We start from the raw sequence: 25,301 nt of genomic DNA, 5'->3' as shown, positions 1-25,301 counted from the left end.
TGATGTCATCCATAATGGCATTAAGTTTGAGGTCATGAACATGTTAGGAATTTTGCTTGGGGAGATAATCATAACTGTTGAATACCAATGTTTTATAGAGTTTGACTCATAGCAATATTTTCTCTTCCACTGAGCATTATTTTATGAAACATAAATGCATTGTCATACTACTCAGATGCTTTTCTAGTCTTATTCCTGAAACAACAGTGCTGTAAACACGCACATTCGAGAAGCGGTATAAGGTATCGGTAAATTACAGGCAATAATTACCGCATATTTGGGTATTCCCTTGCTTTATTAATTTCCCGCCTGTGACAGGCAGAACGCTGTTTTTTCCCGCATGGTTTGTAACGACGTATTTGTTTCTCTTTATCTGTAACGGAGCCTGTCTGCTTGGTATTGGTTTAATCTCTTGCGTCTGCTGTGTTTCACAGTCGGATGACGCACTAAACGGTTTAAACCCGTGGGATAACATCAAACAGTGTGATTGTCTTTACCTCTCTCCACAGGGCCGGGAGTTTCCCTTCTGACTGCTCCATTCACACCTTTCATTCCTCCAGTTCGCCCTGCTTGGACGCCATGGCACGCCGACAGTACTGATGAAAGGGGCGGAGCTCTAGCCGCAAATGGATGGTTTACATCATAGGGTAAGAGATGCAGGTCTGCTATCTATTTTAAACAGAAATTCGTTTTTTATGTTCCTTTGTAATATTTGCAGGTGAAGTAATTCACAAATACTGTAACTTTTTACTTTTTAGGCAGTAAACTGGCAATGTTTAGGTTAGCACCCTGACAATTTATGACCAAACTTTACCATGGTGTGGGAATCTACACTCACTCATTCGGGGCATGCCAAGTCTAAACAAGCATTTGCAATGCAATAGGTCTCGCATTTGCTTGAGTTAGAGCAATTGGCATTGTAAATTCATAACTGGACACTTCTTGCCACATAAACTGGTCAACCCTGCCTCATAATTTCGTCTTTTGTTACCATATAATTCCAGTGGCCCTGCATATAACTAAAGCACTTCCATTTACCTTCTTCCTCTAGGTGCAGCAAAAAAAGAAAATGTTGCCATTTAGCATCCTAATATAAATTTGCCATTCTAATTCCAATAGAATACCAAGCACGACACAGCTCTTCTTCTTAAACATGCCTTGTTTTATTTAGTGTTGGGTTAAACTTAAAATTATCATTATGCTGATGTGTGCTAGGAGCATTGTTGGATGTCAGAGGAACCGTGCTCAAACATGCCTGGATACTGTGCTGAATGTGTCTTCATTTTGCTCAATTATTACTGTTAACTATGCCAGGGTCCTACTCAGTTATGCCAATCTATTGCTCAAAAAAGTCTGTATTTGGATAAAGATGCTAGGATTCAACCGAAATATGCCTGCACATATAGCATTTAAAAAATGCTATGAACTTGCCACCCTTCAGGTGTCTACACAATACCCATGTAATTGTGCTGTTGTTAAGTACTCCAATCTGTTTTAATTATTAAAACAGCCATTTCCATTCACTGAATAAAAAGACACATAAATTGCAACCTCAATGGACCCAAACTTTTCTAAGTTTTTTTAGTCTCTGCCAACCCGGGCAAGCTGGAATTTTCACATAATGGACGATAGGCCTAGAGGCAGACAATTATCCCTTCCAGCAGAACAGATTTTAGATTCTGAAAAGCGTGGAAAATGTGCCTTAAATGTCAAGAGCTGCATTGCTGTCAGAAAGCATGGCTTCAGACGGTTGTCTACACCTCTCTCTTATTTGATGCCGTTCACAGAAATAATTAAGAAACTGCGGTCATTTCGCTGCTTAAGAGAGAAGGACCAGAGAACTACGAGATGAGATTGGATAGCGCAGCAGATTGTTCTGTCAGTCAACAAGCATTGCAACATACAAGCAGGAAAAATGATGTGTTCTTTGCATCTTATAAACCGCAGCTCAGCCTGCTTACTTTTTCCAATCTGCTCAAAGTGCCTTCTCCTGTAATGGCACATTTAGCATTCTCTTACCGGCGTATCTGTTCTCGCAAGTACTTTACAGCCCAGGACAGCATCTTCGGAGGACATTGCCGTACAACATCCTGCTGAACACGGAGAAGCATGAGAAAAAGATGCACTAGTGCCAATGTTTACCAAACAGGAAGGGGCGAGGCTCATGCCTGTGGGGACTTTATCCTTCCCGGGCTGCTGCATCCACGCATCATCTGAAGCTAGTGAAAAGCGCCTCCTTTCTGACTTCCCTTCCCCTTGGAGGTGTACTGACGGGTAAATGAATTCCATCTCTTATGGTTTCTTGAAGTGATCCTGTAAGAAATACATCTAGGCGGCACTTATTTCCGATCGCTCCAGTGTGGGCTGATGGCATGAGGCTAGTTTGACAATCTAAAAGGCACCAATAAAAATGACGAAAGCACAGCACATTCTACAATATTGCCAAAGGAAACGGATAAACTAACCCATTAAAACGAACAACCTGAACAACCTGTGCCTTGCAGTAAATTACACTCGCAGAACCATAAATCCGACTACTTCAAAACCGATACTGTGCAGCCCCTTATTAGTAATTCTTCCATTGTTCAGCCCTATGCTCTTGTGCTTGTTTCACACAACCATCGCATTTCTGAAATGGCTGCCATTTCGAAGTGCTCTGACCTGAACCTCCGTCACAGTCCTATCTCTAGGTCTTAGGAGAGTAGGCGTTTCCCTTTCAATACGAACTGGAGCACGGTGATGTGACATCATCGACAATATTTGCATATCCATGATGTCCGCATTTTCAATAGAGTGAAAAGTAATGTTGGTCCTAAGGCTTTTTCTTATAAACAATTCACTAGTGACCGAACATTACACACAGCACAGTAGCTATTGGTGAACTCACAGTTGAAAACTTCACTTTAAATAAGCACCCTCATTTTAAAATGTTAAGGAATTAAGGGGGTTATTACAACTTTGGAGGAGGTCTTAATCCGTCCCAAAAGTGACGGTAAAGTGACGGATATACCACCAGCCGTATTACGAGTTCCATAGGATATAATGGACTCGTAATACGGCTGGTGGTATATCCGTCACTTTACCGTCACTTTTGGGACGGCTTAACACCTCCTCCAAAGTTGTAATAACTCCCTAAGACTTTATATACCAGCCCGTTCACCGCTGTAGTTGTGCTCACTTTGTAAGCACATATAATAAAGAACACACGGTGTTCTATGCAGAAATTCCAAAGACACGCAGAGCAGCTGTGCTAATGAAAACGGCAGAAGGAGCAGCTGTGCAAATAAAAATGGAGAATTAGTCAAGACGGAAAGCAATTAAAAAATGAGTTCCTGAAAAGTACAGATAAACAATTGAATGTGTGAGGACACTGTACTTGGCCGGTGCGCCTCTGACAAGAGGTATTGGTTTTGCAAACCTGTTAAGAGGCAGCACGGAAGAGTGACGCTTCAGTTAACCTATGGTAAGTAGCAGGCGGGAGCAAAAGCCCTTTATCCAGAACAACAGTTCTTCCAGACAGCGCATGCTCGCTGCCTAGGCTCGACCTAAAAAATTAGGGGCAGATTTAAGACCCCCTAGCGCCACCAACCTTTTTTTTGTGCTAAGGCGGTGCTAAAGTGTCATTTCCCCTGCGTCATATTCACAAAGTGCGCCACTTTGTAAACCCTTGCACCACAGTATGCCTGCGCCAGGCATAATGTATGCAAGAGGGAGCATTCCCCTGTTAGGGTGCTGAAAAAATGGCAGAAGAAAATCGAAAAGATTTCCTTGCGCCATTTTTTCAGCATTTTTAACGCCTACTCAGAGCAGGTGTATCAAAGGGGTCGCACCAGTCTTTATAGTGGGCCTCTATGTATTCTGCAGGAGTAGCGTCAAAATGTTGGCACTACTCCTGCAGAGTACATCAATAGCGTAAACAAATGGCGCTATTGCCCCCTACCCTGCGCCATGGTGAGTCATATTTTAAATACGGCGCACACATGGTGGCAGTAGGGGGCACAAGGAAAGCAGCGCCTCAGTAGGTGCAGCGCCACTTTTCTTAAATCTGCTGCATATTTTTTAGGAGCCCATATGTAGTATTACCTGATTTTATCAACCTGAAATATGCTTCTCATTTTTAACGGTTGCAGTTATTTCAGAATTGTCAATCCCGAGGAGACTTAAACCAAAGCATTTCTGGTTTAGCAAACAGGAATATTTAGAAAAAAAACGAAGGACAGTGAAAGTGAAAGTGTTAACCACACAGGGAGCGACCCGCCGCCACCCCATATTTAGCCAGAGGAGGATGTGCTCTCACTCACTACAACACAATGTTTTAAAATGCGGAAGATGCAGGTTTGGTGTGAAAAATTGGAAAACTATGTGCCCTTTGAGAAAGAATAGGTTGAAGGATATTCTGAGAATAAATGAATGAATATTCTGTGAAGAATTAAGTCCACATACCCTTGGGCGTCTTGACACTAGGGAATTGTCTGAGCCGAGTTAGAGCCTATAGGAATGTAGTAAGAGAACAGCCAGGTGCTGAGCAATTTCCTGAAGTGTGTCTGGCTAGACTGAGATTTTAGGTGCATATGTAGTCTGTTCCACATTTTACCTTTGGACAAAATGAAACTTCTCCCCCACCAAATAGTTTTTTTTTTAAATTTAGGAATCACTATATTCTTGGACAAGGTGGATTGTAGAGTTCTCTTGGGGACATACCAATGGAATCTTGGCTTCAGGTGTTCTGGGCCTGAGTCTTGCAGTGTTTTGTGAGAAATGCTAAGGGCCTTCGAAGCAACCCGTGTTTTTTTTTACTGGCAACAACTGTAAATCGACTATAGCCTTAGAAAATGACTGGAATTTTGGGATGCCTAAAAGGAGACGATCAGCAGCGATTTGTAAGATATGAAGTTTATTCAGCAATAGTTGCCTACCTATATATAGGGCGTTGCAATAGTCGATTCTGGATAACAAAAGAGCTACAATTGGGCTTAGCAATGACTCAGGTGGGACTCAATAGGGAAGAGAGAAAGACTAGAATACATAATCGCATAGAGAGGCCAATTGTTCTCTCTCTACAAGGAAAGAACTTTAAAGGGTCAGAGCAGAGTCCTGATCCCCTAAACTCATAAGATGTGTAAGCAGCACCTTATGATTGACAGTTTTGAATGCCGCGGCGAAGGCAACAACTTCTGTGTTGTCACAAAGGTGCTTTCAAACTCTAGTCCTCTGCTCCTCTAAAATGGTGCCAATAAGACAGTATATCAGCCAAGAACAGCGCCCAACAAATGTCTTGATTATCTTATTATTTGTATCCTACCCATGTGTTTCACGGTGATATGCCTCTTAGACAATATGTGCCATATTTATACTTTTTGATGCAAAGCTGCGCCGGCGCAGTTTTGCGTCAAAAAGATTACCGCCGGCTAATGCCATTTCGATGCGCCGTGCGGGCGTCAAATTTATACTTTGACGCACGGCGGCGCGACCAACAGGTGGGAGTAATTATTTTTTGACGCACACATCGGCGTCAAGTCGTAAAGGAAAACAACGTTAACGCGACGCAACTGACTGTGGGTCGATTTACGACAGCGCAACCCGGAAAGCGCCGTTTTGTTTGACGCAATAGCGTCAAATTTACCCGCGAACACTGCCCTTTCAGCAGAGGAGAGCCAAAATGGATCCCAGATGCCACTACAGACCCCAGGAAGATGACAGCAGACCAGGAACCAGCCAGGATGATCCATACAGGAACCAAGACATATATAGAAAAAAAAGAAAGTGTCGCTTCAGTGCAGAGGAGCAGGAAATCCTGGTTAAAGAGGTGACGGAACACCAGCACCAACTGTTCATCACCTCTAAGTTGCCAATCAGCAGGAGAGAGGCCATATGGCAACAAATTGTTGACAAGATCAACAGTGTGGCTGAAGTACGCAGGACAGTCACCGAGTGTAAGAAACGCTGGCATGACTGCAAACGTAGGACAAAGGAAAAAATGGCAAGGAACAGGAAGGCAGCACTGCAGACTGGAGGTGGGAGTCCAGCACACCAGGAGGCCCTGGACCACATGGAGGAGATGGTCGCAGCCGTCATCCCTGAGGAGATCGTCACAGGGATTCAAGGACAGGACAGCGCAGACTACCACGACACAACGCACATGCAGGGTAAGTCGCATGGGGAATTATAATGCAATAATGATAACTGCAACCGGGGTGGGGAATACCTACTACACAATGCATGTAAGTCAGCATATATATGAAGTGGCATGGGTAAAGGGGCACGGCAGGGGGGCCTGCCCAGCACAGACAGAAGCTGGGGCACGACAAAGCACAGCACCAACAACAGTCCCATGGGGGCATCCTGTCATGACAACAATGGAGCTAAGGGAAAGCGGCGACAGGTGGGAAGGCCACAACGTCAAACTTACATCCAGGCACTCGTCAGTCAAAATGTATCCTACATCAACTAGGTCCCTATCAGTAATGCAGTAGCCAAAACAACAACTGCAATGTAACTGCGACAACAGTTGACACTACCACCTCTGATCTCTGTGCAGCTATAGTAGCCAATGGCAGTAACCTCCCCATGGAACATCCATACCTAAATTAGGGGGTGAGGATGACATCTGCAACTATTTCCAGAAATAAGACAAAGGCACCAGTACACTCAAATGTCAATGCCCATAGTTGACACATACATCAGCCAAAGTAAACAGCAATAGGAGCCACACAGCACTAAGGACACACACATGCTGCATACGTCAGGGTCCCTCACGTGCCTGGCTAACAAGGCAACATCACTAATGTCATACTGCTCAGACAACAACATTGAGGAGGGGACACATGCAACTGGTCACTGAAACACACCTGCACAGTCTGAGAACCAAATAGGACATTGATACGATAAACAGGGCAACCCAATTAAACACACATTACCCAACATCAGCTGGAAACATCAACAATGTCTACATCCATATCACATCGTAACATTGCCATGCATAGGATATGCCACATAACAATTACAAATAGGTCAGTGTGAATAAAAAGATTTTGGGGCAGGTCCTGAGAGGCAAGTGTGCTGCCAGGGCAATCACAACACCCACAGCCAGTGTAAGGTCTCACCATAAGAATAGATATACACGGAGGGACAAGTAGGACAAAAAGATGGCTATTCCCTATTTGGTACAAAGCAACACCTAGAGGCGATTAGGCAGATAAGTCTGATAACTCTATATCATACATGTGACACACAGGTGGGCCATAGGCCTATAACAATGCCCATATGAAGGACAGCAGATACCAATACCAAACCAGAGCACAAAGTAAAGTCATCAAAAGGCTTGCATGTTACGGCAAAGTTGTCACAACACAGACACACTAATTGTACCCTGTTTCATTGCAGAGGAAGATGGATCTCCTGCTGATATGCCTGTCCCTGATTTCCCTGATGACATGGATGACGAGCCCATAAACATTTCCCAGGAGACCATCCAAAAGGTCCTTGAAACCCTCCAGACCCCACCTTCAGTCACAAGGAGGAGCACAGAACAAGCAGCCATCACAGAAGACCCACCCACCACCCCAATTGTAAGACCTGCCAGTTCCAATACAGCTGAGGACTCTGACGACACTGGCACCAGCTTTGAAAGAACTGTAGTTGGTGTACAGCGGGAGCTGGCCAAGGAGGTGCGGTGGGGATGCAAAATATGGCAGCCAGCCTTGAGGGGGTGCGTTCGTGCATGACGTCCTTTGCAGATCAGGCAGCTGCTATGCAAGCCCTAACATCTATCTTGCAGGAACTGCAGAAAACACAGAAGGAAATCAGCACAGCTGTAATACAGTTGACCCAACACCTACAACTGCAATCCAGTCAACGCGTGCACGAATGCAACATTGAACCCCTCAGGGCCGACCTGGCTGCCTACCATCATGATGTGGCTGCTATTCCCAAAAACCAGCAGGCCCTCCTTGCAGCAGTACTGCCCTTAAGAACTTCACAGGGAGCAGCCTCCGGGATGTCTGACTCCACGTCTTCTAACACTGAGGTGTGTGTTGTCCCTTCACAACCAACAACAACAAGGACAAACCAGGCAACACACACATCAGAAGAAGAAGACATGGAACAGATCACATTCTCACGGAAGAGTACCCGGAAGCACTAGTCCCTGCACCATGGCCTACTTTGACCAAGGTCCTACGTTTTGTCAAATGCCAGTCTCACTACAACTACACTCAATGACTGTTCTGCTAACCACTGTATGACTTGTCACCATTGCCAGTGAATGTCTCTCTCCTACTATTCGGCAAATCCTGTCCCTCTGCACTGTCTGTGACATCACCCCAGCATGTCAGGAGCATCATCCACACCCCTTCTGTAGGATCACCATGTAAGAATGCACCAGAACGGACTCAGCAAACATGGACAATGGACATTTTGCACTACAGCACCTATCAATAAATAGCACTTGCACACCTAATATGTCTGTGTGTTATTTGACACATCAACTGTGCAGTAGATAACTCTAAAGTGCCTGTGTGACAACCATGTAGCTTGTCAATACAAACGTCCTGACATCATGTAGTCTGATACATCTGTGCAGTGGCCAGGATTGCATCATAGCCTTACCATCCTGAGGAGAATAACTGATGATGGGACAAACCACACACAATCATGCTGTGTTGGACAGAATAATGCTCCATCTATAGCAATTCAAGTCAACTAATGGTGGCTGATAAATGTAGGCACCATGCAATACTAAAACATGAAATTATGCAGCATAATCTAAGCAAACAGAACTAAACACTGCATCAATCACCCTTTCTGAGTATACTTCCATGAAGGGAAGTCATGCTGAATTTTTACACACATGATCTATGTCAGCAATGAAGGCAACAAGACAAGAGTGTTAACAACACCTCATCTACAAAGATCTCCCTGAACATCACACTGCAGTCCGACCTAATAAATTACCCACAATACCAAGTCTGGAAGCACACTTTGTGATGTAGAATACCTACTCATCAACACAAATCCTTGGTGATCGATGTAAACTACCAATGGTGGGTCTCCCAAATGGTGGATACTTACCAAGTTAGCACAGGGGTAGCTGCCATGTTAAACCTCCATTTTCTGTGGTGTGTAGCATAGGACACAAATGTCATAGAAAAACATTCACCTACACTGATGTCAAGGCCATGATCAAGTAGCAGTTAACACATAATGCAAAGGGTTAACTATATGTTTATTCCTATGTATTCACACCAGAGGCAACTAAGGGAAAAGTCATACCTACACTAATCTAACCTGACTACTCCTAACCCACAACTGTCCCTAACTAACCTAAGCTAAACTTACTCTACACATATAACGAATCGATCTAAACATCAACCCCCCACCCACCATTATGAGACAGGACACATGCAGGACAACACATACTAACCTACACACATACTATACTATCCTAAACAATCATATATTTTTTTGTTATATATATTTTTTTTTAAATAACAAACAGGAATCCCAACATTGACCCCCACCCACCCACACAAAAATGAAAAATAGAAAGAATAAGGACCCCCACCCTCCTCCCTAACACTAACTAAGCTAACAACCTACACTAACCTAACACTAATCCCCAAAACCCAACTATCAGTACAAAAAAGGAAAGAGGAGAGAGGGGAGGGGTAAATGTAAAACATGCAATAAAGTCCTAGAGGTTGGCCCTCCGTAGGGTCCGCCTGATGGACCGAAGCCTTAATATATGCCACATCCTGGCTTAGCTTGTCCACCTTTGAAATAAATTTGTCCATTTTACGGTTTAATGCCAGGAATGCCGCTGGATCAATAGGAGGGGCTGCTGCAGTCTGTGTGCTGGCCGAGGTGGACGGTGTGGCAGTAGTTGTTTGTCCACTGGACTGACCTGCGTGTTGGAAATTGCTGGGTCCAGGTCGTGCTGACGAGGCAGGGTCAACTGTCCCCGCCGTTGCTGGGGCCACTTGGGGAGATCTGGTGGATGTGGTGGCTGTTGTGGGCAATGTAGGGCCACCCTGTGGTGAGGCCCACCATGCCCCGGAGGCCCGATCGGCTTGGTATTTTCGGGCCATCCTCCTGAACCCCGACTGCACCTGCAGGATGTGCCGGTATCTCATTGCACGCCGTTCAAACTGATGTCTCTCTGCGGCACTCATGTTTGCAGCTGTGAAGAGATATGGCAACTATTTACCATAGGAATTGTATTGGGTGGAATTGCACAATGGGTCAATTGCACATTTCTTGTACTGTATTTGTTACAGCGATTGTCACAACATAGTTCATTGAAAGTCTCAGAGGAAGTACATGTGAAGCCTGCATACAAAAGGGCATCTCACACCTAGCATATCCATGTGTCAACATGATGGGTGACATCAGCCTAAACTTCTCATCCAAATAATGGGTAATGCAGCTGACATTATGGCTGAACCTCTTCCGCATACTGACTTCACTACATATGTCACTCTATGTGATGACTATCACAACCCTCACTCAATGCCATTTGTAAATGTTTTTTGCAAATATTGAACTCATGTGCCATAACCGAATGTGTACACTAGGTTCTAAACAAAGTTGCAAAAGGTCACAAGTATGTGTAACATATTGGTTGCTACAGTCCTAGGTACCCTATTCCCAATCACATGGCAGTCTTTGAGGGTGGGGTGGGAAGAACAACCAACAATCCCAGATTCAAAGCACACCCAGGAGTGTATAGAAAGGTCAACAAGTATTTGCCTCCACACACAACACCAATGAAGGGCTAGCAACAAATTGGAGTCAGCCAAACCTTGTCCTATCCAAGGTCCACACATGTCAAAATGCACTGACTTAGGCCAACATCACATACTACCAGTGAGGCATATTTTAACACACACACAGAGGAGCAAGAACACCCATGATCATGAGTAGAATGACCACCTAGGCCATTGCACTCTAGTCCCACACACTTCTAGTTCAACTTGTGGAAGTACATGCCCCCGGAAGATCCAACCTACAGTGTACTCAGTCCATCCTCAACTAGGGAAGCTGCATATTTAAGACAAGCCTTTTGCAGAAGCTATCTGGGAGAATGTCAGTCTGAAATGCAGACTCAGTCCAAGCCAAGTCCCAGAGCAACTCTTACATTAACCAGTGTATTCCACATGACTCATCCCACTCCCCATAGCGGGGCCGACTGGAATGACCTACAGCCCCTAAATCTGAGAGATGGATGAGCATTGGTCTACTGAAACTGAAGTGATATTTGAAATCCCACTAATGCAACAATACCAATGAATGGGCAGCGCATCAAACCTTGAATTCTGTTGTACACACAGTAGTCCATCATGCATCACTAGCAAACAATAAAAATAGTACTCATGCCACACTCACTGTAGGTGTCGGGGTCCTCAAAATGAGGCACCTCTCCCACGGTGTACGGTGCAGGTCCACCTGTAAAGCATGGAAGGAAGAATATACTCAGACTCCGTGCACTGACAAACAATTGCAGTTACAATGACAATGTGAGAATATGACATGCGTAATGAAACATTTTCACACATGCTCATACTGCATGGAAGAATTCTTCACCAACATTTACATTGGATGAGTCTCCTGCTACAGTTACACACCCTACTACACACATGCAGTGGCCAGGACAGTCATGTGGTGTCAAATTTACACCTCCATTAGTATGCCCCAACAATATCGGGGTGCATTCATCTCATCATGTGCCTCCCAGAGAGACATCCAAAAGCTGGTTACTTGAGGACTGCATGACCCCTCAAACTCAAACAGGCTATGTGGTCATTTTCAACACACACCAACCAGACACACATGTGACATATGTGTGGACAACATAGCTAACTTCAATTGACTTGAAGGCACCACTCATTTATAGCATCATATTGGGTTTACAAATTTCTGTCTAGCTATGGCGTCTACATATGTAGGTATGATGTTTCAGCATCCATTTTTCACTGGCTATTATGACCTGTAGAGTTCAAATAGAGGCATTAACGTGTCGCTTGTCTGACACAAAGGCAGCACTACATTACACACAGCTACAGGCATCCGGTATGTGTAGAACACATGAGCTATCTGACTGCTAGCATTTGTCTTCCTACACATTGTGCAACAATCACCCAGTAGGTTTCCCTAGCATTACACACAGTCAGCTACTTATCTAGCAGATTGGGTAACAATCATCACATGTCCCCACACAGCTTTCAATTATTCACATGTAATTGATTTGTACTCACCAACATAGCCACCAATCCTGATTCCCAGGTGGTCCAGCAGATCCTGCTCCCTGGATATCAGATCAGCCCAGCGGTGCTTGAGTTGATGGTCATTCCTCAGGCTACCGTAGACCCGGACCAAGTGATGGCGCACCTTCCCCCACCGGACTTTACGTGCCTCCGTGTGATACCCCTGTATCACACGGCCCCCAGCCTCCAGAATGAGTGGGAGGAAATGGCAAACAAGCCATGTAAAACCCCCCAATTCCTCCTCACCCATCCTGGCAAGCCGTGGCCTACCTGACATCTCTGCACTTATAAAGGTGAAAAAGTTGGAAAAAAAAGGAAAAGGGGGAAATGGGGAAAGGTAGAGTAGTGAAAAAAAAAGAAAACTTAAGAATAAGAGCCCAACTAACCCCAAATTTAAACTACCCAGAACAGACTCCCACAGACAATAAAAGAAACACTGGACTTGACAAAAGTATACTAAACAGACTCACACAAGATTCAACAACAACACAATGATCACAAAAGCACAATAGAGAAGGTACACTGGACACAAAAGCACTAAAACACAGGACAACACTTTACACACAGCCACACAGTCTAGAATAATCTGAGACTGCAAAGTGAAAGTGAAAGTACACCCACAGTACAGAATCTGTAAACAGGATATCCTATTACATCACATCCTGCATAAAATGGCCGCCGTTTTTATTTTTCCGTTATGCATCATTTTTTCACGCATACAGATTATGCGTCATATATTTTGACGCATAACAGTGCACATAATGCAGAGTCAAATATTTTTTCGACATTGTTCCCTTATATTTCTGTGAGGCCTATTTTACAGTTCTAGAGTTGAAATTTATGCCGCTGGCAAATATAATGACCAGATATGAAATTTATTTTTGACTCCTGTACGTCAAAAAATAATGACGCCCAAGCTGTATGCGTGGAAATATGACGCATCATAGAAAATATGGTGGCCATGTAATTCTGGTTATTAATATATTAATTTCTAAATTATATTTTTTGACTCTGCATTATGTGCACTCCTGTACGTAAAAAAATGATGACGCCCAAGCTGTATGCGTGGAAATATGACGCATCATAGAAAATATGGTGGCCATGTAATTCTGGTTATTAATATATTAATTTCCAAATTATATTTTTTGACTCTGCATTATATGCACTCCTGTGCGTCAAAAATTTATGACGCCCCAGCTGTATGCGTGGAAATATGACGCATTTTGAGAAATATGTCTTAAATTTGTCAGATTGTGAAAGGAATTTTGTCATGACCAAACGGTGCTAAGTGATACACATTTGGGGTTAGCTATGACACATGTCCCTTATAGGATGTATAGAAGGCATTCACAGTGTAATAGTAATGATTGCTCAAAATGGTTATTACCCATAATTGTACACATATTTTGGGTAATTGCTGATGGCTAATTTCAAATGATGAATGGGATACCAGGATGTATTCCTTAGCAACAATGTGTCCACATTTCTCACAGTAATCCAATTATCTATAGTACAAACAGGTTGTGCAATTGTCACTTACACTTTTTATGGGGGTAACCATGTCCTTATTTTGAATTTGTGTATCTCATATGTGTTTTACTTTTGACATGTATGCCACACATGCGCCTTATGCATGTGTGTATTTCACATGTGCATATTTCATGTATATTTGGGGGGCGGTATAGGTGGACTTAGGCCCCCAGCACCCTAGGGTTTGCCCTTCCAGATTTGCTATTTTATACAAGGGTTTCATTTATTCAGTAATGCTAAACCTGCAGCAGCAGACTCATGAAAGGCCATAGGGTATTATTCACTGTTTGGCATTCAGTAATCCCATTTTCACATTTGACGTTTGCCCTATTGATTATTTGGAGCAATCTGACATACCATTTTGCATTGAAATGTTTTTCTAAATCTTGGGGTTCCTCATGTGCTGATGACAAATAGGTTGTTGATGTATGTGGCCCTTTATGGATTACCTGGTTTAGTGGCATGTTTCATTCTTCCTGCTAGGTTCCAACTGGGACACTACTGTGATCGGCTGCTTGCAAATATTTGGTTGATTGGATGGTACATGTTTATATGTGTTGTCCAATGTAGATTCACTATCAACTGTCTGGGTGTATGTTGTCACTGTAACTTCCAGGTCTCCTCATGAGTTAGTGGCAGCTAATCTTGTTCCAATTGGACATTGTTTGTAGCAAAAATGGAGAGAAGCCATTGAGGACATGGTCACCTACACATGGATGGTCCCACCCTGTCACTGAACACGTGTAATGAGACTTTCAAATGAGCTACATTTTTGTGCTGAGTGAGAGAATGTCTCAGGTGTCTGGATCAGGCATGTGTCATTGCCACATTTGTACTCCTGTTGGCCTCTGTGGATGGTAATGTATCATGTAACATCATAGCCTTTGTGCAGACATTTGTGGTGAATATTTTTTGTGTGATGAGTGTTATGTCATTATTGCTCAATGAGACGACATTCTTCTTCAGCAATTTCACACAAAAGGTGGGCAGAAATGAATAGGCCAAACCATGATGTGGTGTTTGTTATCTGTGTTTATGTACAATTGTGCATTAAGTGGTGATATAAGAAATTATGAAAAGAAATTATTTACAATCTGTTGGCGCCTACGCACTCCAGCAGCCGTGTTTGGTTGTTCCCCCTCCTGTTGCAGGCCAGCATCCTCCTCTTCGTCGTCTTCAGGCATGTCTGGGTCTGGTTCGAGGAGGGGAATGTTCCTTTTTGCACAAATGTTGTGCAATATGGCACAAGTGAGTATGATCCTACAGACCATCTCTGGGGAATATAGTAGGCTACGGCCAGTGATGTCAAGGCAGCGGAACCTTGACTTTAGAATCCCAAAGGTCCGCGCAACAATGCTGCGTGTCCTCTTATGGGCGTCATTGTATGCCCGCTCTGCAGCAGTAGTCGGGTTCCCAAATGGTGTCATTAGCCAAGGCTGGATGCCATACCCCTGATCAGCTGAAAGAAAAACACAGAATGGGATCATGTAGATGTAGGAGGCACAATTATAAAGACCTTTAATGGCAGTAGTTGTCTTGTGTTGTCTGTGACTCTTTTGTGTACTAATGTGACAACCTATACTTGTAGGCTTATACTTTTGCATTGTGTTTTTTCCTTGGCTGAGCAAGTGTTTGTTAGCTAACCGTTTGTCAGCAGTATGTTTTGGGAATTGCAATAGAGTGTGTCCTCCCTAGCATTGTGACTTGTGATACAGGTGTCCGTGTGTCTTCACTGGGGGTGACATGATAGTTCCATGCAGAGTTAAAATTGAAAGTGTCGTTAACACGTTCATATGAAAGTACCCTGGACATCCCATAGCTTTAGACTTATGCAATGTATTAATGTACAGGTTATTGTGACACTTACAATTTGCAAGGTGACATTTAGGCAACCACACTCATTAATGTCTTCACATTAAGCTGTACAGTAAATTCCAATGTGTGACAGGTTCAATGGTGACTTAAGAAACATGGCTATTGATGTGAGGACCTCAGTGTGTTCCTGTCGACATGTTGCTGTTGTGGTGTATGTGTTGTGTGTCCTAGAGGGTTGCTGTGCATTGTGTATATAAGTAGATTTCTGTACTTACCAACAAGTATTCCATTGCCATACCGTCCATCCTGGAAGTGTTGGTTGATGGTGCTGTGACAGAAGATGAAGGAGTCATGTACACTCCCAGGATATTTAGCCACGATGTTGCTGATCAATCCTTGGTGATCGACTATGGCCTGCAGGTTGATGGAATGTGTGTGCTTCCTGTTGCGGTAGATGTGTTCTGTTGCAGCAGGTGGCACAAGGCGTACGTGTGTGCAGTCGATTGCACCAAGGACGTGTGGGAAGCCACAGATGGCGTAGAACCCCTGTTTTGTTTCCTGCTGCTTCTGCAGTGTGTTAGGGAAGCAGATGTGGAGGGGTGTCAGGCGAATGATGGCATCCAGTACTTTTGGCAGAAATGAGGAGAATGATGGTTGTGATATTCCGCCAACCAGGGCACCAGTTGTCTGAAACAAGCCACTTGCCAGCAGGTGAAGTACGGCAAGCAGCTTTGTTTCTGTTGGGATGGTGTGGGGTGTCACTAAAGTGGGGGCCAACTGCTGTTCAATATTTCTCAGCAGCTGCTGAATGGCCTGCCAGTTCAACCGGTACCTCTGTATGATGTCGTGTTCCCTGAGGCCATGCAGGGTTGTTCTTGGGCGGAATATCCTCTCCTGCCTTCTGCGCTGCCTTTGGGGTCCCTGCTGTTGTTGTTGTAGCTGCTGTTGTTGCTGCAGGGCTCTGCGTCTACGTGCACGCTGGATAAAAAATACCTCCATGTCTCCCTGTTGCTTCTCTGCTGCTCTGCTGCTCTGTTGTTTGTTCTGTGTGTTCTGATTAAATACAGGTGTGTTTGCCCCATTTTAACGCCTGCCCTGACCGAGGCGTTAAATTTTGACGCACATTGGGCTTTGCGTCATTTTTTTGCTCCGCCTCCCGGCTGAGAGTCATTTTTGCCCGGAAGCATAAATACGACGCACGGCCGTGTGCGTCGTTTTTTGGACGGGAACGCCTATCCTGCATATCATTAACGCAGGGCGGGTTGCCGCATCCAGAAAATTACGCACATTGCGGATTTTTATCGTCCGCGGGCTCGGGCGTCAGGGTTTAAATATGGGGCAACGTTTGCGCTGATTGTGCGTCAAAACTTTTGACGCACATTTGGCGCAAACAGAGTATAAATATGCCCCTATATCTCCACTTGGCATTTTTCCTGGTGTGTAAGAACCATCTTAGAGAGCAGTGATGTGTGAATATAGCAAGTAAAAATCTACACAAGCCACAAATGTGAAAAAAGAGGTAGTTGGTATGGAAAAGGACAACAAGTGGAGGGAAGTGAATCAAAACAGAAATTATAAGGCATGAGTCCTGAGCCTGCTGTATCATCAGTGGCAGTTCCTGGGGATAAGGGGCCCTAGCGCAAGCAATGAAACTAGACTCCCCAGCTGGTATTAAAATATTGCTACAAATGAGATGCGGCGTGCCCATTACACCCCTGGAACCTGGTGTCTCTGCACCTGCTACAATAATTTAATTTACAGACCCCCAAGTTCCTTATCCTTCATGTCTGTCCGTCTTGCCTCCATATCTCCACCCCCATCTCATTCATCTATGTAATGCTTTCCTTTCTGTCATCTTTTTCAGTTTCCCTCTTTCCCTTCTTCTGTCTTTCACTCATCCCCATCTCCTTCTTCCTTTCTCTCCTGATTAGTGCTTCCTTTCTCTTCCTTTTCCCTTGGCCATTTTAATCATCCTTTTCTCCCTTTCTCTTTTTCTGCCTACCTGTCCCATTCCTTCACCCATTTGTCACCTTTTCCTGCCCTCCCCCTTGTTCTTTCTCCCTCTCCGTTTCTTTTGCCTTTCCTCTCTCTTCTTGATTGTCCTGTTATCCTCTACTCCGTCTGTATCCGGCCCCTCCTGAAAAGTAAACACACTCAAGCCGCGGAAACACACTGTGTCTAAAAAACATCAGAACAGACAGCCTCTGGAATAACAGCTGGTGCAGGGCAGACTGAGCTCCACCCCCCACCTCTTTGCACCAGTGCATTACACTGGCTGCACCAATGGTAGCTACACTCCTGTGTATCATAGTACTAAAGCTGCAACCCACTGATTGTGCGTAACAAGGCTGAAACTAGTCTGGAGTTGCTTTTTCCCCATTCAGAGGGATGTCCATAGCTTTTCAGCGTGGACCATCTCTTTTGGCTGTTACAAAGAACATTTTACAGGGGGGTGGGGGATCTCTGTTTCAAGGGCTCACGTGAGCTAAGAATAATGGGATGGAATATATCCCATGGTGATTATCAGTGTCCGAGATTTGTTTTATTTATACCTTTTTTTTAAGTCAAAAAGAGAGAAGCCCGGAAAGGATAGGGAAAGGTGGGACGAAAGGTAAGGGAGGACCCAGGCGAACTTAGAAGGAGAGATCAGTGAAACAGGGAACGACAGAAGAGTGGCAATGGTTAAATGATTTATTTTTGAAGGATGGGTGGCTGAAGGATTATGAGGGCAAGGGAAAAGGGAAGGAATGAGAAAAATGATTGAGAGTAAAAATGTCAGGTTGAGCTGTGTTTGTTATTAGCATGGATGCTGATGGATACCACATGGTATTGTTTATCGCACATAAGACCCGGTCACTCGTAATGTGGGCCTAGATAGTAAAGCAAATTGTAATTCACACCCTACCAATTAGAGTGCTTCCTGAATCTCTCACGGTAGTATAAAATATGTCAAGTGGAGTATAATTTGTGAATGAGTCACGCAGTGTTCAACGGACCCACTTCTTCACCAGTAACCAAGGAAGGATCTACCTAGCTTGAGTTAAATTACTGAATTTTTGAGTGTGAGAGATTTTCTAACTGTTTGGTTAATTGCAGTTTTAAGCGAATAACCAGGTAGTCCGAAGTGTAAGCACTTGAGCAGTTAATTTTGGAAAGTCACAGGCCGACATCACTCTGCTGCTATGAGAGACCTTGCGGATGTAAAGAATATTTCTGCCTAAGAAGCAGTGTTTACCTCTGGTTAGAAGGAGAGCTCCTGTTCAGTAAATATGTCTATAGAGTTCACATGAGAAGAGTGGACAGAATCAGTGCCAGTTTTCGGAAAGTTTTCTTTTTTAAAAAGATAAGACACCCCGCGCAACTTTTGGACCTGTTTAATTTTCATACCAGCTTCGATGCATGAGAATTTTCTCATGCTGATTGCATATTAAAAAAACAGATACCTCTTGCGGGAAAAGCAAACAGAATGGCAGGACTCTTTCTGACCATGAGCAGGGATTCTGGGTTCATTCTTATAGTGGGTATATCTGACTGTCTAATCTAAATTCAGGGCAACAACTTTATTTTTCTGCATAAGGCCAGGAAAACGGAGAGGCCTCGGAAGGCATCATCAAAAAAGAAAGAAGAATGGACGAGGAAATGACCAAAGTCAGCCTAGTCAGAAGTGAGTGCATCTTCAATCCCACTTTGGAGACCAGAGTAGGTTATTCTAAAAGCTGAAGGCATTCAAATGCATCTACGTGTCAGTCTTTTTGTAGTTGTCAGGGTCAGTAAACATAATGTGAAAACCAAGGGCTTTTGGGTAATGACGGCCCTGCTGGACTCAATCCACCAGGTTGAAAATATCCTGGAAAAACAAATTTAGTGCCACAATTTCATGAACCACTGTAACAATAGATGTTACAAACTGGCGGAGAGTCCAAAGAAACGGAAAACAAAATAGCACTTTTTAAATTAAGGAACAAATACATTTACTTCTTGAACATATCAATACAATAATAATTTCATTTATTCTTCATTTTTATTTTGCAAGTTTGTATCTTTACGTGTGCAACATTACTTCCAAAATTCAGTGTTGCTTACTTAAATGTTATTGATTTAGTACAGCCAATTACACATTTTAATAGTCACTTTCAATTCATATCAAGTGCAATAATTGGTTTCTTAGATGTTTCACACCCAACACCTATTTCACAGTTTAATGTGAACTGCCGCTCTTCAGGGCTTAATCAAATCTCTTCATGAGTTAACAGATTAGGACTACCCTTCCAAAAACTGCAAAAGTTCTCTTTAGTTCCACCATCACATTAATCTCCAAAACAAGCCATTTATAAAACTAATCTAAATACCACTTTTAATGCGACAAACGTGATGGAGATCGGGAACAGCAATACAATGAATTATTAGAGGCTCAGGACATTTAGCCTGATATTGAAATTCAGGATTATGAATTGGTGAATTTTGGATCTTTAGTGAATAAAACTTTGAAAAAGCATTAGATTCACTTAAAAGTGGTAAACGTAGCCAGAAAAAGCATCAAGGAAAGGAGATTAATTAAATTAGAGGGCTACTGGGCGGAGAAGGAACAAACCCACACTGTATGCCCCCATGCTGAAATGCAATTTTTTTCATGTTAGTTTTTTAAATGTGGTTGCATGAGAGAATATTGAGTCCAAAAATGTTGTGGGGCCAAAACATTGAGGATGTGCTATCGAGGATCAAAATATAATGAAGGTAAGTGCATAAAGATAAGGTTGGGTTTAGAATTTAGTATTTTAACTTTACTTTACTTCTCAATGATATATGTAGTCTAATGATATAAAGAGAGAGGTCTTAATATATTTGTCTTCGCACTTACAGGAGATCCGAGCAATTCTTTCCTGGAGGGAAGGTGTGTTTATATTAATAAGGGCAGCCAAAACCCTGCTTGAATCACTGCAGTTTCAGCCCGGTGATTTAGTGGAGATATCTCTATACACATATATATATATATATATATATATATATATATATATATATATATATATATATATATATATATATATATATAATAACAACCCCGCAACACCAATTAAAAGAGAAGAGGTCACCTAAAGTGTTTACTTATTAGGAGCAACTGCCCTCACCCAGCATTAGGTGGCATGATTCCTCATCAGGCTTGCTCCTCATCGGGCTGGCGCTGCAATGTCCGACGGGCTTCGCGAGAGGTGATCTTTTTGATAGGTGCCAGGAAGAAAACGGGAGTACAAAGTGAATCCCAGTATGTGCTTGGTGAAAGACCGGAAAAGAGTGAGGGTTCAAATTGACTATAGGTACCGGTGCTGTAATTTTACCCTAGGCAACAGGACCTATGTCAAGGCTAAAACTTGTAGAAGGGAATTGTCAGAGAAAATGATCCGATATTCCTCAAGTGTGATCTGTGTGTTGGTTTTCCTACACTACAGAATAGGGTCATGTGAATCTGTGTGTTGAATTTCCTACACTACAGAGTTAAGGTCACCATGGTTCATGCCCTAGTTAGTTCAAAAGGATCTGGTGGTATTTCACCAGGACCAAAAAAACAAAAAACCTAGTCCTCACTAAAGGAGAGTAAGAATGCTGTCAGACTAATATGTAGATATCACTTAATTTATTTATGTTTAAGTATCCCCTAGTTAGAGACCTGTGAAGATAAAACAGAGTTTAATAGCATCACATTAAGGAAGTGGACCTTCCCATGTAGAGTCACAGGGGGTGTCCACATGCACACACTGGTGAGACAAGCAATTATGAGCAAAACATGCCAAACTCATACCTTCACATCTATGAGATGAAGTATATAACTTCATGTAGAAAAGAGTGTCAACCACAGTGAAAAGACTTCTGAAGCAGTTGTTGATTATTATTTGGCTGTTGGGTAGAGTATGCTGGACCATCCAAATTCTCCCAGTCCACCTCTGTTTTTGATTTACAGTAACATTATTGTTAGGTTCAGAATTCACACAAAAAAAAACATAAGAATTAAGCTGTTAGAGTTCAATCATTTACTATAACTCATGTCCTAGGGTAACTATAACTCAGGTCCTCACCATGCACGGTTTTCTCATCAATAATTCTATTTCAAATGTTGCAGTGATAATATCAATGATGCCATAAAAGATTTTGTGAATGACGTAATATGTGGAGTAATTAGCTGTGCATGGCGAGGGCGCAAGGTATTGTTACCTTAGTGCACAAGTTATAGCAAGTAGAAAGAACTATTTAGAACAGCTGAATATCTATGGTTTTGTGCATGTACATTCTGAACCAAACTATAACGTCACTGTAACCTTTATTTTTTTTTATTTTCTAAGATGTTTTAATTGCTAATTCCTAACGATACCATCCCTATAGCCTTTCTTCTTTTTCAGTGAATTTCTATTTTTTTTAATGCAGCAGCCAGGCAATGCACCCAATCCCCACTTGCATCCAACCCCCACTGTGCACGGCAGAAGACCTGGTCTGTGGCCAGGCCCTGCTCCCAACACTACGAGTGCAGCCAACCCTCTGCATGCAGCCAACCCCACAAAGCACACGGCCTTTGGCCGTTCACAGCAGGGGGTTGCCTGTAGTGCCTGGCCTCTACTACAAAGTAGTCACGACTACAATATACACATTTGGATTTCCTTTAATTTCTCCTAAACTACTAGATGGATTTACACCAAATAAACCTAAAGCACAATCTGCGTACCAAAAGCCAGCTTTCTGTCAAATTTGGTGTAATTCTGTCCAGTGTTTCGGGCTGTGGACATGTTCAAAACTCCTATGGGAATTAACATGGAACACATTTGTTTATTTACCCCCCTTTTTCTCAGCCCCTGCTGGATGGATCACCCCAAAACTTTCTGTATGCAACAATATTCACCTGTACACTTTTTTTGGAAAGTTTTGTGAAGATTTGCCAAACTGCTCCAAAGATATGGGCAAGTCAAAAAACGCTTTTTCTATGCAAACATGGTCCTAACTATAACTACTACCTACTGGCGACTGCCAGTAGGTTATACATATATATATATATATATATAGAGAGAGAGAGAGAGAGATATGTAGGAAAGTACCATCTTGCCTGGCATGTTACCCCCATATTTCACTGTATATATGTTGTTTAGTGTATGTGTCACTGGGACCCTGCCAGCCAGGGCCCCAGTGCTCATAAGTGTGCCCTGTATGAGTTCCCTGTGTGATGACTAACTGTCTCACTGAGGCTCTGCTAACCAGAACCTCAGTGGTTATGCTCTCTCTGCTTTCCAAATTGTCACTAACAGGCTAGTGACCAATTTCACCAATTCACATTGGCATACTGGAACACCCTTATAATTCCCTAGTATATGGTACTGAGGTACCCAGGGTATTGGTGTTCCAGGAGATCCCTATGGGCTGCAGCATTTCTTTTGCCACCCATAGGGAGCTCTGACAATTCTTACACAGGCCTGCCACTGCAGCCTGAGGGAAATAACGTCCAAGTTATTTCACAGCCATTTACCACTGCACTTAAGTAACTTATAAGTCACCTATATGTCTAACCTTCACCTGGTGAATGTTGGGTGCAAAGTTACTTAGTGTGTGGGCACCCTGGCACTAGCCAAGGTGCCCCTACATCGTTCAGGGCAAATTCCCCGGACTTTGTGAGTGCGGGGACACCATTTCACGCGTGCACTATACATAGGTCACTACCTATGTATAGCGTCACAATGGTAACTCCGAACATGGCCATGTAACATGTCTAAGATCATGGAGTTGTCAACCGGAGACAATTCCATGATCCCCGAGTCTCTAGCACAGACCTGGGTACTGCCAAACTGCCTTTCCCGGGGTTTCACTGCAGCTGCTGCTGCCAACCCCTCAGACAGGTTTCTGCCCTCCTGGGGTCCAGCCAGGCCTGGCCCAGGAAGGCAGAACAAAGGACTTCCTCAGAGAGAGGGTGTTACACCCTCTCCCTTTGGAAAAAGGTGTCAGGGCTGGGGAGGAGTAGCCTCCCCCAGCCTCTGGAAATGCTTTGATGGGCACAAATGGTGCCCATCTCTGCACAAGCCAGTCTACACCAGTTCAGGGATCCCCCAGCCCTGCTCCGGTGCGAAACTGGACAAAGGAAAGGGGAGCGACCACTCCCCTGACCTGCACCTCCCAGGGGAGGTGCCCAGAGCTCCTCCAGCGTGCCCCAGACCTCTGCCATCTTGGATTCAGAGGTGTGCTGGCACACTGGACTGCTCTGAGTGGCCAGGGCCAGCAGGTGACATCAGAGACTCCTTCTGATAGGCTCTTACCTGTGTTACTAGCCTATCCTCCTTCCTAGGTAGCCAAACCTCCTTTTCTGGCTATTTAGGGTCTCTGCTTTGGGGAATTCTTCAGATACCGAATGCAAGAGCTCATCAGAGTTCCTCTGCATCTCCCTCTTTACCTTCTGCCAAAGGATCGACCGCTGACTGCTCAGGACCCCTGCAAAACCGCAACAAAGTGGCAAAGACGACTACTGCAACCTTGTATCGCTTCATCCTGCTGGCTTTCTCACCTGTTTCCTGGTGGTTCATGCTCTGGGGGTAGCCTGCCTCCTTCTTCCACCAGGAGCTCTGAAGAAATCTCCCGTGGGTCGACGGAATCTTCCCCCTGCAACCGCACGCAACAAAAGACTGCATCAACGGTCCTCTGGGTCCCCTATCAGCACGACGAGCGTGGTCCCTGGAACTCAGCAACTCTGTCCAAGTGACTCCCACAGTCCAGTGACTCTTCAGTCCAAGTTTGGTGGAGGTAAGTCCTTGCCTCCCCACACTAGACTGCATTGCTTGGTACCGCGTGATTTGCAGCTGCTCCGTCTCCTGTGCACTCTTCCAGGATTTCCTTCGTGCACAGCCAAGCCTGGGTCCCTGACACTCTAACCTGCAGTGCACAACCTTCTGAGTTGTCCTCCGGCGTCGTGGGACTCCCTTTTGTGACTTTGGGTGGACTACGGTTCACTCCTCTTCTAAGTGCCTGTTCCGGTACTTCTGCGGGTGCTGCCTGCTTCTGTGAGGGCTTCCTGACTTGCTGGGCGCCCCCTCTGCCTCCTCCTCCAAATGGCGACATCCTGGTCCCTCCTGGGCCAAAGCAGCACCCAAAAACCCTAACTGTGACCCTTGCAGCTAGCAAGGCCTGTTTGCGGTCTTTCTGCGTGGGAACACCTCTGCAAGCTTCTTCACGACGTGGGACATCCATCCTCCAAAGGGGAAGTTCCTAGTCCTCTTCGTTCTTGCAGAAACCAAAGCTTCTTCCATCCAGCGGCAGCTTCTTTGCACCCTCAGCTGGCATTTCCTGGGCATTTGCCCACTCTCGACATTGTCGCAACTCTTGGACTTGGTCCCCTTATTTCACAGGTCCGGAAATCCACTGTTGTTGCTTTGCTGGTGTTGGTCTTCCTTGCAGAAACCCCCTATCACGACTTCTGTGCTCTCTGGGGGTTGTAGGTGCACTTTACACCTACCTTACAGGGTCTTGGGGTGGGCTATTTTTCTAACCCTCACTGTTTTCTTACAGTCCCAGCGACCCTCTACAAGCTCACATAGGTTTGGGGTCCATTCGTGGTTCGCATTCCACTTTTGGAGTATATGGTTTGTGTTGCCCCTATACCTATGTGCTCCTATTGCAATCTATTGTAACTTTACACTGCTTGCATTACTTCCTTTTGCTATTACTGCATAATTTTGG

The 25,301-nt window shown here is 44.1% G+C and overlaps 1 protein-coding gene across 4 annotated transcripts in view; it reads left to right on the top strand.

The window, feature by feature from the left end:
- Positions 1-25,301, top strand: part of LACTBL1 (lactamase beta like 1) — a 694,216-nt gene that overhangs the window by 79,822 nt on the left and 589,093 nt on the right. For 2 of the 4 annotated variants that reach the window (XM_069240321.1, XM_069240317.1), the window contains exon 1: positions 512-660. In XM_069240321.1, the coding sequence (XP_069096422.1) occupies positions 655-660 (6 nt within the window). In that variant the 5' untranslated portion in view covers positions 512-654. Of the gene's footprint in view, positions 1-509; positions 661-25,301 lie in introns of those variants that run through there. The other 2 variants (XM_069240319.1, XM_069240318.1) reach the window with 2 other exon arrangements.

The sequence above is a fragment of the Pleurodeles waltl genome, chromosome 6 (assembly GCF_031143425.1).
Source record: "Pleurodeles waltl isolate 20211129_DDA chromosome 6, aPleWal1.hap1.20221129, whole genome shotgun sequence".
Lineage (NCBI taxonomy): Eukaryota > Metazoa > Chordata > Amphibia > Caudata > Salamandridae > Pleurodeles > Pleurodeles waltl.
The sequence above is the reverse complement of the archived record's forward strand: the minus strand, read 5'-3'. Positions and strand labels throughout refer to the sequence as shown.